The following is a 16228-nucleotide window of genomic DNA, read 5'->3' as shown; positions in this document are numbered from 1 at the left end:
CCTATATGCAGTATTTGTCATATTTATAGAGATACAACACACAAGCAGCAGTAACTTTTATCTGTATTGACCTGATTATTTTTCCGATAGAGTTAGAAAAAAACGCCAGAAATTTATGATTAACAGAACAGATCAATTACCAACACACAAAAACGCTGGAAGTACGGCAGAATTAAGAACTTTAAGCTATGCCTGAGGTATGTCCCTACAGGTAGTAATACCAGAGTTTAATTCTTTCATGGGCATTATTAGTGATAATTAGTAATAATAATCAATGCAACCTGATGAGAGGAACCATTCTGAGCCTGCAGAGACACCAGGACTATAGAGACACTGTAAATGCAAATGGGACATTCAGAAGCTGAATGCCTGTGATCTAAAAATCAAGCCCCGTGTTGAAGTGCAAATAGATGCATTTTATGTCTGTCTTTAGGCAACCAAATAGGCAACGTCGGCCTTTTCAAAGCCTGGGGAAGGTTTAAATTTTACACCAGTGAAGTCCTGAAATACAGAGGCAGTGACTGACAAACCTTGTTGGGGACCTGTAATCGTACACAAGTCTCCAAGTTTGATTTTTGCAGATCAGATTGAGAACTTAAAAAAAAGAAAACCCCAACCAACCACCCCAGAATTTCTATCTGTAGTAGGTTTTATTTACTGTAACTTGTGCATTAATTTACTGTGTGAACTATCTACGATCTCATGGTCATTTTAAATTCCTTTTAGTCATTCCCTTAAGAAGATTAAATGCAGTTTAATGTGTTTAATTATTTCCATGCTAGAAGTGATTTGATGGAAGAGAGAAGTTTACAATCCCTTGTTTGCAATTCCTGGAGTACTCCACAATCCTCTAGGAAGTACACCTCGTTGCAAAGTTAACTCTGAGCATTGATAAATCCAGATTTTGGCACGTTTATCACTGATCAGACATTTACAATTAAAATCAAAGCAGAGCAAAGGAAGGTGAAATTTTAAAGGAAAGGGCACGGAGGTTAAGAATTATATGATTTGAAATGCTTCAAAAGCACAGCTTTGCAAATCCGTATGTGATCAGGGAGGATTTTGCAGAATACACTCTTGGAAGAGAAATTTCTTACTTCAGTGGTTTCCTAACGGTCATCTTGGAAAAAGGGAACTTGAAAGAAAAGTACCAGCTGTAGCTTCCCCGCTCCATCCACACTGAAACGAGTGGTGAAAGTTCCTTTTCCCGTTGCAGATGTACCGTGAGGGCCCTTCGCCTGCGCATGACCAGAAACCACCTGAAGCGCCAGCGCAGGCCTCTGCCAGAGCTTTTTCTGATGGAAGGAGCTGTGATCTCACACCAGATCAAACTCTTCCTGCAGGAGCCCGACGCGCTCGCGACACCACGAGACAGATGTTTGTCCAAGGACTACGTCAGCACAGGGTCCGAATCAAAACCGGCGTGAGCGTTGTGCGTACGGCTTCCGGAGGGGGCTACTTCCTTTTCCTTTTCTCCACGTGGTTGTAATGCGGGTGGTAGAGCATGGTGACAAGAATGAGGAGCGGGATCAGCAGGTACGGCACGTAGACAGACAGCAGAGTCAGGCGCTCGCGCTGCGTCCGAGGGCCCAGCTGCTCCGACTGTGAGAAATCGTGGAACAGGATATGGGCCAGGATGGCAAACAGAGTCGTAGCTGCGTGGGTGGAGTAGATAATTGCAGGAGTCCTGATCCATCTGCAGCCACCTGTACAGAGCAAAAGGGAAACGGTGTTTCAGAATCCTGAAACAAGCAGAATTCAGTGGCTTTTAAGTTAACAGAACATGAACCGCTGTATCTCTGCCAGGACAAGCCATACGTCCCGTTAAACGCAGTAGAAAAAACCATAAACACTAGTAGCAACCCAGGAAAATTATCTACCTTTATGGAAATTTAGAGCGATGGTGTGATCGTGAGAGTTTTGAAGTAACAGAAAGAGTACACACAGCTTTATCTACTGCGGGAGCAGGCCAGATGTCAAATGGTGATGCTGGTTATGGACGAACGGCTGACAAGGGCCTGTAGTCCCGGGTTTTGTTCCCGACAGGCCTCACTCTGTGCTGCCTTCTCGGGCAGAGCTTGCCATGAAACCAGCAGAGCATTCCACGTGGTTCGTCCTGATAATTATCTAGAACTGATAAATAAACTTTCTCTGCTGTACGAAAAGCAAGTGTGACGCAGAGGTGCCGCGCAGGACGCGTCCTTACGCTTGGTTTACACCAACCTTTCAAGAAGGCGTAAACTGCGACGGGGAAGAAGGGCAGCTGCAGGACGGCTTCGCAATACATGAACGCCTTAAACCACGCCGGGGGCTGGAGCATCAGGGGGTCTCTAAAGGTGGCGGTGTACCACTCTAACAGCTCTGTCAGCTTCAGAAAAGAACAAACCAGATGAATGCACTGGACGTCAACGGCAACAGGGCAAAACCTGCCCCCCTCGTCTGGCGGCCGGGCGATGTGAGTGCTGGCGTGGCGAGCTGCAATTAGCCTCCATGACAGAAAGGTAAATTCCAGCATGGGCTAAAGTTGGACTTTGAACGGAGAGATATGTATTGAGATTTGCTGGTTAACTATTAATTAAAAGTGGTTTCTATAAGGGAGTAATTCTACAGGCAATTCTAATGGCAAAAATCAAATTCACTAATTGCAAAGCTCTTACAGGAAGTTGTGGCTGAGCTCACCCCAACGATTAAATTATCTTCTACCCAACTGTTATTTTAATCGAATTCAATATTGTCTTATATAATTTTAGTCAAAACCCGGCAAACCAGAGATTTTTACTAATAAATGTGGTTGCTGGTATGCCTCCTCCTGCAGCAGCAATTCCCTTTTACGTTTTTGGCAGGAGTAGGAGCAAAAACCAGGACAGAGCGACGGAGGGGGCGGGCGCAGCCTCACGGCAGCGTGTGTCGGGGTGCCAGCACCTTCCCCCCGGTTTGCTTTCCTGCAAAACTGCCCCGGGGGGAAATGGTCACCCGCACCTCAGTGAGCCCCTCGGGCCACCTCTCAGTGCCCCTGTGCCTGTGGCACCTCAGGGAACGGAGCGGCCCGCGGGCAGCTGAGTTAGTTACAAATTTAAACAAAAAAAATACCAGTCACAGCTGCTAAACGTGCTGATAAAAAAAATCGCATTTATTCTCCCTCCCAAATGAATGACTTGGCTAAAAACAGAAGTGGGGGTAGCAAGTATGGAATTATTTTAAAGCACTCTTTCATTCTAGGAAATCTACCGCGTCCTTTCCTCCCCCCTCATGTCTCCACACCCTGGATTTGCTAAAAACCGCCCCAGGAGCCGTTAAAACCAGTAGGAGACTCCGCATAAATCCGCTTTTCTCCAAAAGCCCGGCCCGGCCCAAAGCCCGGCCCAAGGCCCGGCCCGGCCCCGCGCAGCCCCCGCCCGGCCCCGCGCGGCCCCCGCCCGGCCCCGCGCAGCCCCACTCACGCCCCGCGGGCGGAGGCCGTCGGGCAGCAGCAGGGGCAGATCCACCAGCAGCGTGACGGGGATGTGCGAGAGGAAGTAGAGGCCGAAGAGCCGCTCCCGCCACCGCGGAACCGCCGCCATCGCCGCGCCCCGCCCGCCGCCTCCGGGACTCCCGCTACCGGGCCCGGACCCGCCCGCTGCCGCCGGGGCCACGCCCCCGCCTCCGGGCGGGGCAGGGCGGCTGCGAGAGCCCGGGGCGGGGAGGGGGGACGAGGAGGAGGGGGAGGAGGAGGAGGAGGAGAAGGAAGGGCGGGCGGGGCCGCCGTTCCCCGCTCCAAGCTGCCCTCTCGCAGCCCGAGGAGGTTCGGTGCCGCCCCCGGTACCGCGTTTGTCCGTAGTTTTTCACTAATTCCTCCCCGTCTTGGCCCAGCCCAGCAGCCCCCGGAACAGCCCCGCCGACCGTTACCTTCCTCCGGCACCACCGCGTCTGCCAGGCGGGACCCGCTTCTCCCCCGGTACAGCCGTGAGGCAGCGACGTCTCCTCTGAACGGGGGTCGGGTGCGGCAAAGCCCCTCTCCTTCCTCGTCCCGACACACCTTCCGCGGGACCTGCAGAGCTTAAACCGTCAGCACAGCAAGAGCATAACCAGATGATGCGGTGGGTCTGATTCCATCCTTTATTGAGCACAGAAGTTGTCCAAGGTGTACACGCAGATTATATATCAATTATCTGCTGGGATTCCAGTTTCCCCCATTTATCAATGTCACAAACAGTTTTAAAGTAACCATACCTGAGCAGGATTACAGAAGTACAGTGAACAGAATTTTCTATCAAGTTTGACCTGACAGAAGAATTTTAAAAAGTTACAAAGAACAAACAGTTCAAGGATCTCACGATACTCCGTTACTAAAACAAATAAAGGGTAAAAAAGATGATTAGAAAAATTGCTACCCAGTAAATATTAAAACCATCAGTTCGGTCTGGTGAGCGTCCACACGCTCCCTGCGGGTCAAATAGTAAAGTCCCAAATACGCCACTAACAAATCGGCTGAAGGAGAAAAGCACTTCATCGCTTTCATAAATTAATTGATTTGAATCAGTCAATGGTATTTCCCCACACATCAGGAAATGGATTTTAGCAACTTGCTTTTCCCCAGCTGATCGCCTTTAGCTCCTTTGCACCACCTTCCAGATGCACACACAGAGATTGGGCCTTCTAACACTTGGATGTTCCTTTGACAATTTGTGAATAATTCTGAAGTCACTCTTTGCACTCACTACTTCTGTACTCTTGTCAAGGCACAATTAATAGAAGGAGATGCAGAAGCTGTATTTAGAGAGCTTAAAATTTAGGATTACAGTCTGTAACTTGACATTGATACCAACAAAGTTTAAAACTGATTCAAATGCAACTGTGAAAAGCACAAGCCAGATTTTAACCTCATTGGGAAAGAAAGCAGCTCTCCTGACGGCCTCACGTTTAGACCACTCTGAGCGCATACACGTGTGCGGTCGCTTTAGGAATGGAACTGTCTTTGTCCAAGACAGCTCTTAAGAGGTCTCACTTTCATTGTAATTGACTGACATTAAACATATAAAATGCAGTTGAGGCTACAGAAAACATTACCATAATCGGTTTTTCGATACATTTGCACACACAATTTGTTACACATTTGTGCCAATTGCAGTTACTCATTCTGCACAGTTGAATGCCCACATTTGTATGAAGACACCCTGAAAGGTAAATGTCCAAAAGACATTTTATTCTTTTTATGTTTATGAACAAGATTAACCCATGGACCTCTAGCAACGAGCTCCAAAAAACACACTGATGCACAAAGTGGTGTTTGCCAGTCGTGTCGTTAATGCTCGTACCCTGGCAAAACTGTGTCAGAATGAGAAGAGCCAACAAGAAAACTGCCCCCTTGTACCACAGTCTTACGCTGAAGGAGAATCTAACAAGCAGACCAAGTAAAAACGGCAGTGAATTCATGGCAACTAGCTCGGCAACAGACAACCATGAAGCAATAATGACACCACCATCACCGGTTCCAAAACATGTTAAAATTTAGCTCATAACAGCACAGAGACTTTCAAGAGGTTGAAGAAGAGGCATATACATGAGTCACAAACAGGATCTGCGCCAGCCCTGGGACGAGAGCACACGCTAAGGCGGCTTTTCAGTTTATTTCTGGTGAGGTCCTGAGGCTTGAACTGTATAGTTCAATTTGTTTGATCTTTAAAAAGGTCATACCCATAAAACATGAACATTTTCAGTCATATTCTGCCACACCACTGCACATTGGATTCTTTGCGTTAGGACTATAGAAAACAACAAAAGCATTTGTGCTGAAAAAAAAGCAACACGAACTTTGCAAACTAAGTAAAATCCATCCTTGGCTGGATGTCTTTCAACCTCCCAATAAAGTGCAAGTCAATTGCTTGTTTTGATTTAATCAGCAAGTTTTGCCTTTCTCCAGGATCAAGCTTAAAGAGTAAATGAATATTTTGTTTAAGAAGTCATATATATGTGCACATATATGCATATATATATGTATATGTGTGCGTGTATGCATGTGGGTTTAAAAATCAAAACCATGCCTAAAACAAGATGTTATAACCTCTTTTTACTTGTATTCTTTTAGACAGAACTTAATCGAGATTGTAACAACTTATTCTTAAAGAAAGGTGGGAGATCAGACAGGAAATAAAGATAACACCACTTCTTTTTCAAATGTCACATTTAATGTTTTCACCACTGTACTTCAAATCTACATTTTACAAAGTGACCAGCAAGTGTGCCACATTAACTGACCAACCTCTGAGATTTTACCTTTCATACCAGTGTCTTCTTGGGCTCTTTTAATTAAAGACGTTTCCCATTCAAGTGAATTGAAATGCTTCAGTTGGTTTAATTCTCAGGAGCCTCACAAAAAACAAAGATATTGCACCATCTTTGTTCAGTTATTCAATGTTTGTCTCTTTCACAGCAAATAATTACTTCATTGAAGTTAAAACTTCCAAACATAACTTACTAATAGTCTCCAATTTCAGCTCAGATCACTCTTGTTGAAAATACTCTGCTAAATACAGATAACTTACAATAACTTTAACAGTTAATTGTCCATAACAAACACCACGGTTTTTCTCCAGACCAATGCTCAAATTTTAAGACCACCCTTTAGTATTTCTTTGTACAGGTGAAAAACAGTCTTCAATTTTCTAGTCCTGTTTTAAATACAAAAGTTGGAAGGGACATTCAAGTTTCAAGTCTCCACACTGAACTTAAAAAAAAAAAAAAATCATGTGGAGGTAAACAAACCAAGTTGTATACTCCAGGAGGTAGAGGCCTTCAATTTGTGTTCATATATACATATGCACAGAATTCAGTGTTCCAACAGAAAAAGAATTAGCCAAAAAGTAATAAAAGTTATTTACTACTGTGACATTTCAAGACTTCCACAGCTTTGCCTAAAGACACGAACACAATTAACATAATTCCCTATGTGCTTTTTTTTTTTTCCTTTTCTTTTTTTTTTTTTTTTTCTTTCAACTGTCCAGTGCAGGAAAAAGTTCTCACAAAATTTCACAGACCTAAAATGTGCAAGCTAGTTTCTCTCTATACAGCAATGATGTCAGGGATCTCTGAAATTAGCCCATAAATGGAATTATTTACACACATAGAAGATGCATGCTGGGGGGTTTTATGTAAGAAAGAGCAGAAAAACTTCTAATAAAAATAGATTAAATATATATATATATTTATACTGGGTAAGGAAACAGAAATTTAGTCTCTCCTAGTCACAAACTCATTCTCTCTACTCACAACATTTGATTTTAGAACAGCACACATCACCATCACAGCTCTAGTGAGAAGCTATTTATAGGATTTGATCATCAGGTGACGTGTCCACTTACTGTGGCCACTGTCATCTGACGTGACTTCATGATTGGTCGCAGTCAAGTTTTCTGTATTCCTTAGTTTTAGAAAACCCAAAATCTTCAGGAATGGCTCAATATCAAAATGTATGTCTATCTTTTTGTACAATCTCACTTCAATAAAAAAAAAAAAAAAAAAAAAGGAAAAACCTCCCCAAATTTGGTTCAATTCTGTTTGTTCTGAGCTGAGCCATCACAGCTGCACTAGAATTCATAAAACACGTGCAACTCTGGGTAAAATATTTTCTTCTAAAAGCACAACCACTTTACAAGATTAAAAGTCTAGTACATTTCTAAATATTATTCATATTGTACAAGTAGTGGTTGTTAATTTAAAACTTCATTAGTAAAATTACAGTACAAGCATGATTAACCTCCAGAATTGCAAATCCCAGACTCCAGTGGAAAGCTACATTACATCTTCAGTAGTATATTATCTTCCACTTTATTCCCAAACCAGTGGAGATGGCGGCATCTCAGAGGGTTGAGCAACTGTGGAACTAGAATGCAGGCGATACAGAAAATCAGTGTTCATTTGCAATAGCTAATAGACAAGAAAGTTAATGCTCGACCAGTGAGCAAGCGTTTCAAGGAAAACAAAAAAATCCCCATCAAGACCAAAACAAAACACCCCAAGACCAACAACACCACCGACAACAAATATTTCACTACACTTTATCTACTTATTTTCTTAACAACTTTTCATTCATCAGTCATTCCTTTCAATATTTTTACAGTGCAATTCTACAATCACGTCAACCTTTCAATTCTAACTTTTAGTCTAACTTTTGTACTTTTATGCGAAAATATTGCTTGAAACTTTTGCACATTTTACTTAAATTCTAGAAGATTTCATAAAAATATTTTTTAAAATGGAACCATACAGGGTGGGGTTTTTTTGCCGAAGTTATCTATGGGCTTTTCCTACTCTCAGAAACTGAAAACATAAAACATTTTGGATGTGTGAATTCTGTACTACTAATAAATGTGAATTAATATCAGATGTGATTACATACAGTTACCTAATAAAGCTCTTAAAAGCAGCAGACTGAGGGTTGATGCAGAGAGGCACTCTGTTTCCTTTCTGCTGTTCCAAAATGAACTGATGAATTATTTCTGCACATAGGAGAGAAACAAAGAACACCATACCATTAACTCTTTTTGCTTCAGTAAATGCAGTGTAGACTGGAGGAACATACAGCTTCCTTTACTGAAAATACACTTTAGTGAGGATGAACAAACTCCAACTTCCCTAACTCCGATCTGACGCGATACCTCACAGCATAAATTCACACAGAACTCTTATCTGCACACTGAAATGTAGAGAAAATCAAACCCTAATCACCACTATAACATGGAGCTGACGATAACCTGTTATAGATTAAATCCCAATTTTAGGGTATAACTTTTTGAAGAAGCAAGACATTCTCGACTTGAACTTGGTCAAATAGCAAGAACACAGCTCTACTGCTCCGTCCAGTTCGACTCAGGAATTCAGTTACTACCACCAAGCTCGAAAACTGCCACTTGAGGATGATCGAAACAAAAAAGTAAATTTTCACAAGGAAAGAGGAAATTGATGCACAGTTGTCAGACAAAACATCTTCTCATACACGTGCATGCACACACACCCCCAGAACAACAGAGCCTGGAAGGTCCTGGCAAGGGGCTGCTCCTCCCCAGGCAGCAGCACCGGCTGCCAGAACGGAGCTGCACACGCCCGGGGGGTACGTTAGAGGCAGTGGGCTGGAATCTGCACGGCTGTCAGCAAACTTTAAAGGCAGCCTTTAGAACAACACATTTCAGAGAAGACAGCAGATCTATGCACAGCTCCAGAAAGAGAGGAGGGGGATGGAAATAACAGGATAAAAAGAAAACAACGTTACGTGAACTTGTACGAACTATACACGTGAATTTCAGAATTACAAGTTTAGGATTTATCTGAAATAAGTCACGTTATCATGGCAACATCATGGAGTATTTTTGTCTCAAATGACACAATTGTTTGTTAGAAACTGCTGAAGTAACACATTTCTTCTCCTCCTCTTCCACTTGAGTTATTCAAGCTGCCACCAAACAGAACCTAAATCCCTGCTACGATTTCTCACGTTGTACTGCTCTCACAGACAGACTGCTTTCCTGACTGGATCTGATTTCAAAAGAAACAAAGTCTATTTTATAGCTTGTTTGCTATGACGGAATCCGACTTCAAATCTCTAGTGTCACTCTGCAGCAGCAGTTTCCTCTCCCAGACACCAGGGCTGCCTTTCCCCATGACAGCACGTCACGCCCCAGAGCGGCTCCGGCAGCGCAGCTCCCGCAGGAGACGACTCCGCTTGGGTTACCTTGTGATGCCAGACAGCTGCCGAGATAACACCCCGCAGCCCGAAAAGGCAACAGTAGGGATTTCCCCTTCCCCCTGGTGCAGCCCTTCAACGGAAGAGTGAGTTGTGTGGGGAACACTAACACCAGAGAACGCTAATATGGTCTGAAACCAATAGACTTCTGCGTGTCAACTAATGCATACCATGTCATATCACATTAGAACATTTACAAGCAACTCTTTTAGTGAAAAGAAATTATTTCCAGTATCTACTAAAAATACCCAAAAGAAGAACCCACCTGGGTTAGTGTATGCATCCAGACTGCACATCCTAACTACATACTACTAAAGGATGGAGCAGGAGGGCAAATGCAGAGGCAAAGGTTAACCATTACTCACCTTTAACCTGCCGAACAGAACTGAGGTTCTTTTCAAAAGTGTCATCAAATTTGGGATTAGTGATGGGTTCAAAATCACTAGTATAAACTCTTCCAGTAGATGTGGAAAAACAACATTTACACATACAAGTGTGGTATCGCAACCGCCCTTCATCAAGATATGGATGAGCTAAGGCATCCTTAGCAGATATTCTTTTGGACTGAAATATTGCATTTAAAGGAGAGAAAATAGAAAAAAAATAGTTAGAATATTTTCAGAGGTATTGAAACAGTCTAGAGAATACTTACTCCTCAATTAATTCTAAATTGTTTTATAAACCCCTAATCCCGTTAAAGGATTAGTTCATGTCAGATCCTGGACCTGCAAACGCTGCCACTAGGGGGAAGATTTTCCTTAAAAACAAGCAGCGTTGCTAAAATGACATTGACCTTTCTGTACCACAGCTAATAATAGAAAATGCTGCTAATATGATTTTTAGAAATACATTTTTCAATAATTACTTTCTCCAGATAACCTTAAAATTATGACTGCTACAATAAATCAAAATAAGGCCAAAGAATTTAATGTTAGCAAATACGGCATTGCGTAGGTCTGTACCCGGCAAAACATTTTAATGTGTCCTTAAGTACAGATTTGAAGTAAAACACAGACTGAAGCACCACTGATTACAGACTAATTCAGGATATGGCATCTGGAGTTCTGAGAAATACTTTACACATCAGGTTTCAGAAAACAAGTGGCGGAGGAAGTGCAGGGAAGAAGGGGGCCAGAGCAACAGTTTCAATTACAAAGTCGCTTTTCACTTTACTAAGACTTTTTTTATGCATTACCCAAGTACGCAGTGTCTATGTGTCCAACATCACCCCGTCAAAAAAGGAGAACACCACCTGCTTCTAAAGATTTGCAGACAGAAGTCCTGCTGCAAATTCAAGGTGTAATGAAATCCGTTGTTACAGGTGAATTATAAAAAAGCCCCAAACACAGAGAACAAAAGTTCCGTGCTCAGAGTTACGCAGCAAAAGCAGTGGCAAAGCTTGAAGTAAAACCCAAGTGTCCCAATTCCCTGGATACTTTTTAGATGAAACTAAAATCACCCGTTCTAAAGGATTGCCCTGGTTCTTTAAAAAGAAACCAAAACCACATTTATTTAAGTGTGATTTGGGAATGATAGTATCTTAAGTGCTGAGGGAGTCAGAAAGGAAAAAAAATTAAAGTTTCTGTGGAAGTTATGAGTTAACATTTTTATGTTTTTGTTCAGTGTGCAATCTTAAGTTTTAAAAAATAAAATCAAAAGGTATTGCCTTCTGAATACTTCATCAGTTACAAGCTTCGTCCCTTGCAGTTCAGGCAATCTGTCTATTTTTCATTTGAAATGATAGGGGGTTTTCTGTAAGAATGAAATAATTAGGATCATTGATTCAGGTATCAGATTTTCTAGTGACAATTTTCTATAGTAAGCCCAAGAGATGAAATCCAAAATCCACAGCAGCACATTTTTATTAGAAAAACAGATGCTCAGTGGAAAAAAAGATCCTGTTATGTGACTGTGTGGATGCAGAAGGAATTTTTTGTGTGTTGCAAGACCATGAACACCCACGCGTCTCTAATTAGAACTGCCTCAGAGTATCTGATGTTCTGCTACCTACACCTAGCTAGGAAAAGATAGCATGATTCATGAACACCCTCATCTTTCTCACTCTGTCGTAGCTTTCTTCAAAAGACCACTAGATTTTAAATGCAAAACCCCCATTCCAGGGGGAAATTAATTGACCAATTGTAAGATGGTACTTTTAGGTCTTTTACAAACCCAGAAGTACTGAAAAGCAACGCAGAAGAAAAGCAGTTAAAGCAGTCCTTTGCATAAATATTCACTGAAGTAGCAGACAACAAAAACCGTTAGAACAAAAAGAATTGGAAATAATTTTAAATCATACTTACTGGATCAAAGACCAACATTCTGCAAAGGAGATGAACTGCTTCATGTGTAGCTTGACTGGAAAGTGTATATAGGACAGGAAGGGATGGCTGTAGGGAAACAGGAGGAAGAAGAGCACAGACAGTCCTGTCAGATCCATCAGCAAGAAACCGCTCTTACAGCGCGTGTTATTTTACGGTTACCAAGGACAAACTTCTTGTTAGAAAGGACATGCACCACCTAACGCTTTCCAACGAGACAATGATCGCTATTACAAAACTCAGCAGTTGTAGCAGAGATCCAATTGATTTTTTTTTTTCCTTAGTTCCGACGTAATCCCTGGACAAACCTGTATTGTATTTATTTATTTTTCTATATAGACACCACTTGAAGCTGTAGCTGCTCAGGGGTTTGATTAACCACATCATTTCCAGTATTTCATTTTTCTGATCTCAATCACTGCCAAATTATGGATTATTTTGCTTTTCCTTACCCAGGCGATCCATATCTAACTGACAGTGACATCTAGCACAATTAAAATGACCTTCAGGCACACAGCATTTTACAGAGATAAATAGGCCAACTACCAAGGTTTGAAGGTCTGGGGGAGGGGGGAAGGGGGTTCAGTGAACTCCCCCTTGTTTTACAGTGCCGTACTCGGGGCACAAACTGCATGGTTAAAAAAAGCTGGAACAACCCAGAAGCTGGCGGTAGCAGCGCGATTCTTGCTCTGGTTAGCCCCGGAAAAAACAGCTCTGCAGATCATTTTCCTCCTGTATTTCCTCGTTTGCTCACACTCACAAGCACAACAGCCTGCCCATTCGGAAAGTTTGCAGCTGTAGAGGAGAGTGAAAAATCCTTGTGGTACAAATGCCCTAGTAAAGATGGACTTTAAAGACAGATTTTAAAGTCTCCTTTGACTCCGGAATGAGCTTCAAAGATTATTTTTTTTTAAAGCCATAATGTCAGTTTCCAAAATCAAGTAAAATATTTTCCTGCTTAATTGACACTATTCCTATGAGGTTAAAGAATGGCAGTAGAGTGCTCTGCAGTCAGCCTGCAAAATAAAGTGTTGCCAAACAAGTAAACAGTTCCTCCTTAAAGCAAAGAGGGAGGGAAAGAGTAAGATGGGGGAAAACGAAGTCTCAATTTTCACACTTGGAAGAAAACAGAACTACAAGCCTATTGAAAAAAGAAACTAAAAACCCAACCAAAGTAAAAAAGAACCCCATAGATATTAGACCAGGCACTGCTGCGAAGAAAATTCCTACTACTGAGTGGGTTACTTCTAACTCCAATACTCCTAAAATTTTTTTTTTTTTTTAAATGAAATAAACCATCCCATACATGCGCAGCCACACACACCTTTGTATTCTTCCCAGGAAAATTCCAACAGCATTCCTACTGGTTAATGAATGCAGGTGTTGGGAAGAGCCATTAGGGCAGGAAGAATTTTAGAGCGCTTCGTTAGTGTGTGCGATTAATTGCTATTGAGATGTGGGAAGAATATACTAGCTGGCTGACAGAAATGACTAAAACATTCTGCCTAAAATACAACAAATCAATTGAAAGCTAGCTAGCATATTTATGGGACAATATTCACTGACAAACTCTGCACGGATCCACAGGCTTCCCAGAACTGCATTAATGCTGCACAGACCTTTAAGGGGTATGCAGTGCTAATATTTGGCAGGCATCTGTTGCCGCTACCTGTTTAGCAAAGCAAATGAATACAAGTTATTTACGTACTGTAAATTTGTCAGCATACATAAAAATTACACCTCCACAGCAACATCATTCTAAGTTAACCCTGAATTACCAAGTACAGCGCTAAGCACTTCTCAGCCTCAGTTTCTAAGTACAGTCTATAGAATATAAAGCTGTAATATTTGGTAACTTCATATGATTTTTCTAATTAATAAGTACCATCCACACAAAAAAGCGCTGTCATCCAAGCACTGTGATTAAGTAGGTTTCATCCATATACTGGGGCAGAAAAATATGATTCCATTCCTTACTTATGGATGCTGTGGCATCCAATACAAAGGATGCACTTTTTTTTGGTACAGTTATGCCCCTTGTCTGCCATTCCAAGAGCACCTGGTTATACACAGCTTCTGGGGACAGCTTTTCCTCGGCAAACTGCAATCCAGTCCACAGCTAGAGATCAGAAACACTCCTGACAAGAGTACTAGCAAGGGCAGAAGAAATTGGTAAAAACTGCATTACTGTAAGATCTGATTATCATGGAATCAACAGTCAGGTCTTTTAGCAAGGAAGGTGCATCACAGCGACCTCTGTCCCGCACCAGAGAGCACAAGGAGCACAGCAGGGAGGGGATGAGCTCCAGCACACGCTGCTTTCAGGAGCGGGTCAGCACACTCGGCTGCTGCAGCCCAAACGACTCCGCACCGCACGCTGGGAACACGGGAGGAGACGCTCTGCCCAGGGCTGCCAGTTCAGCAACTTTATCAATTCACTTAAATCTACTTTGAAGTAAAATTTTTAAATACAGAATTGCCAAAGAAGTCTCCATAGTATGTAAATCTTCATTATGCCAACACACAGTGGGGTGGGGGTTTTTTTGATCAGAAACTTCACGCATTAATCTATTTTTACATAAAGCAGCAAAATGCTTTACCCTTTAACTCCTACTATGCTCACCTACATTGATTAAAAATAGTTTGTGTGACAAAGTAATCACCAGTTCCTAACTTGGTTTTCTCTCCCTATTAATCTAGTTAAGAAACTGGTAACATTTAGCTATTTATAACTGGCAATATATCCATTTTCAAAGATGAAAAGCCATGAATTTGCATTCAAACATCAAGTGTGCTCGAAGTTGAAAACAGAACTATCACTGAAGAAATCATCTAGATGCACTGTAGCCCCTTTTTCCAAGTTGCAAATGAGCACACCAACTCCAGAGACTGTTCAGCTTCTGTGGCACTCCATGAAAGCCGAATGCTGCTTTCCTTAACAGACACAGAACTAAGTGCTTATAATTTATTTCCTATGACTTAGTGGCTATAGGATGTTAAATCCATATAGGAAACATTTGATATGGTGACAGCACCAAGCTGTGTGGTGCAGGAAGGATGCCATCCCGAGTGAATGGACATGCAAACCTCATGGAGTTCAACAAGGCCAAGGGCAAGGTCCTGCCCATGGGTCGGGGCAATCTCCAGCACAAACACAGGCTGGGCGAGGAGGGGATGGAGAGCAGCCCCAAGGAGAAGGACTTGGGGGGGTTGGTGGGTGGAAAACTGCCTGTGAGCCAGCAACGTGCACTGGCAGCCCAGAAAGCCACCCGTGTGCTGGGCTGCACCTAGAGCAGTGTGGGCAGCAGGGCGAGGGGGGGATTCTCCCCCTCTGCTCCGCTCTGTGAGACCCCCCCTGCAGTGCTGGGTCCAGCTCTGGGGGCACCAACATCAGAAGGACACGGACCTGCTCGAGCAGGGCCAAAGGAGGCCACAAAGATGCTCGGGGGGGAGTTGGGGTGTTCAGCTGGAGAAGAGAAGGCTCCGGGGAGACCTTAGAGCGGCCTCCCAGGACTGAAAGGGGCTACAGGAAAGGGGGGAGGGACTCTGGATCAGAGGCGCAGGGATAGGACAAGGGGTGATGGTTCTAAACTGACAGAGGGGAGATTGAGATGAGATCTAAGGCAGAAATTCTTCCCTGTGAGGGGGGTGAGGCCCTGGCACAGGTTGCCCAGAGAAGCTGTGGCTGCCCCCTCCCTGGAAGGGTTCAAGGCCAGGTTGGACGGGGCTTTGGGCAACCTGGGCTAGTGGAAGGTGGCCCTGCGTGGGGCGGGGGGTGGCACTGGATGAGCTTTAAGGTCCCTTCTGACCCAAACCAGTCTGTGAATCTATGATACCATTTCACCTCGCTTGCTTTTTAGTATTCCTATTATTTAATGGGTCCAGAGACACAGTTTCAGAGGCCTGTACAAGAATAGCTTTAGCACTGGGATTAGAAAATTGGAAGACATTCTTGTACCCATTTCAGTTCTTGATACAACGTCATGGTTTAACAAACTGAATAAGGATAACAAACTCCAGAGTTCTTGCTTACTACTACCAAGAGCACAACTACTGCACTTTGGAAATGTCAAGTGATTATCAAATTATCAGGATTTAAGACCGATGTGTTCTATAAAGTATCTGGATGTATTTGCATACTGTTACATATTTTTATATATGAAGTATAGTGGATATATTTCTCCAATCCCTA

General features: G+C 42.9%; 2 protein-coding genes across 7 annotated transcripts in view; both read right to left on the bottom strand.

Moving 5' to 3' along the window:
- Positions 1-45: 45 nt before the first annotated feature.
- On the bottom strand, positions 46-3792 carry TMEM97 (transmembrane protein 97). 3 transcript variants are annotated; one of them, XM_074845645.1, is made up of 3 exons: positions 3441-3792; positions 2224-2368; positions 46-1706 (listed from the first exon to the last, which is right to left on the bottom strand). In XM_074845645.1, the coding sequence occupies exons 1-3, from the start codon at positions 3558-3560 to the stop codon at positions 1456-1458; spliced, it is 516 nt and encodes a 171-aa protein (XP_074701746.1). In that variant the 5' UTR covers positions 3561-3792; the 3' UTR covers positions 46-1455. The 3 variants fall into 3 exon arrangements, with proteins under 3 accessions (XP_074701746.1, XP_074701745.1, XP_074701744.1); XM_074845644.1 differs by having other exon boundaries at positions 2224-2529; positions 3441-3603; XM_074845643.1 differs by lacking the exon at positions 3441-3792 and having other exon boundaries at positions 2224-3372.
- A 2350-nt stretch (positions 3793-6142) lies between these two features.
- NLK (nemo like kinase) overlaps positions 6143-16228 on the bottom strand; it is a 64409-nt gene continuing 54323 nt past the window's right edge. For 3 of the 4 annotated variants that reach the window (XM_074845634.1, XM_074845632.1, XM_074845633.1), the window contains exons 9-12: positions 12019-12105; positions 10081-10279; positions 8381-8474; positions 6143-7858 (exon numbers count right to left, since the gene is read on the bottom strand). In XM_074845634.1, coding sequence (XP_074701735.1) covers positions 7804-7858; positions 8381-8474; positions 10081-10279; positions 12019-12105 — 435 coding nt within the window. In that variant the 3' untranslated portion in view covers positions 6143-7803. Of the gene's footprint in view, positions 7859-8374; positions 8475-10080; positions 10280-12018; positions 12106-16228 lie in introns of all 4 variants that reach the window. The other variant, XM_074845635.1, reaches the window with a different exon arrangement.

The sequence above is a fragment of the Strix aluco genome, chromosome 19 (assembly GCF_031877795.1).
Source record: "Strix aluco isolate bStrAlu1 chromosome 19, bStrAlu1.hap1, whole genome shotgun sequence".
NCBI classification, from domain to species: Eukaryota; Metazoa; Chordata; class Aves; order Strigiformes; family Strigidae; genus Strix; species Strix aluco.
Note: the sequence above shows the minus strand (reverse complement) of the source record. Positions and strands in the feature narration are given on the sequence as shown.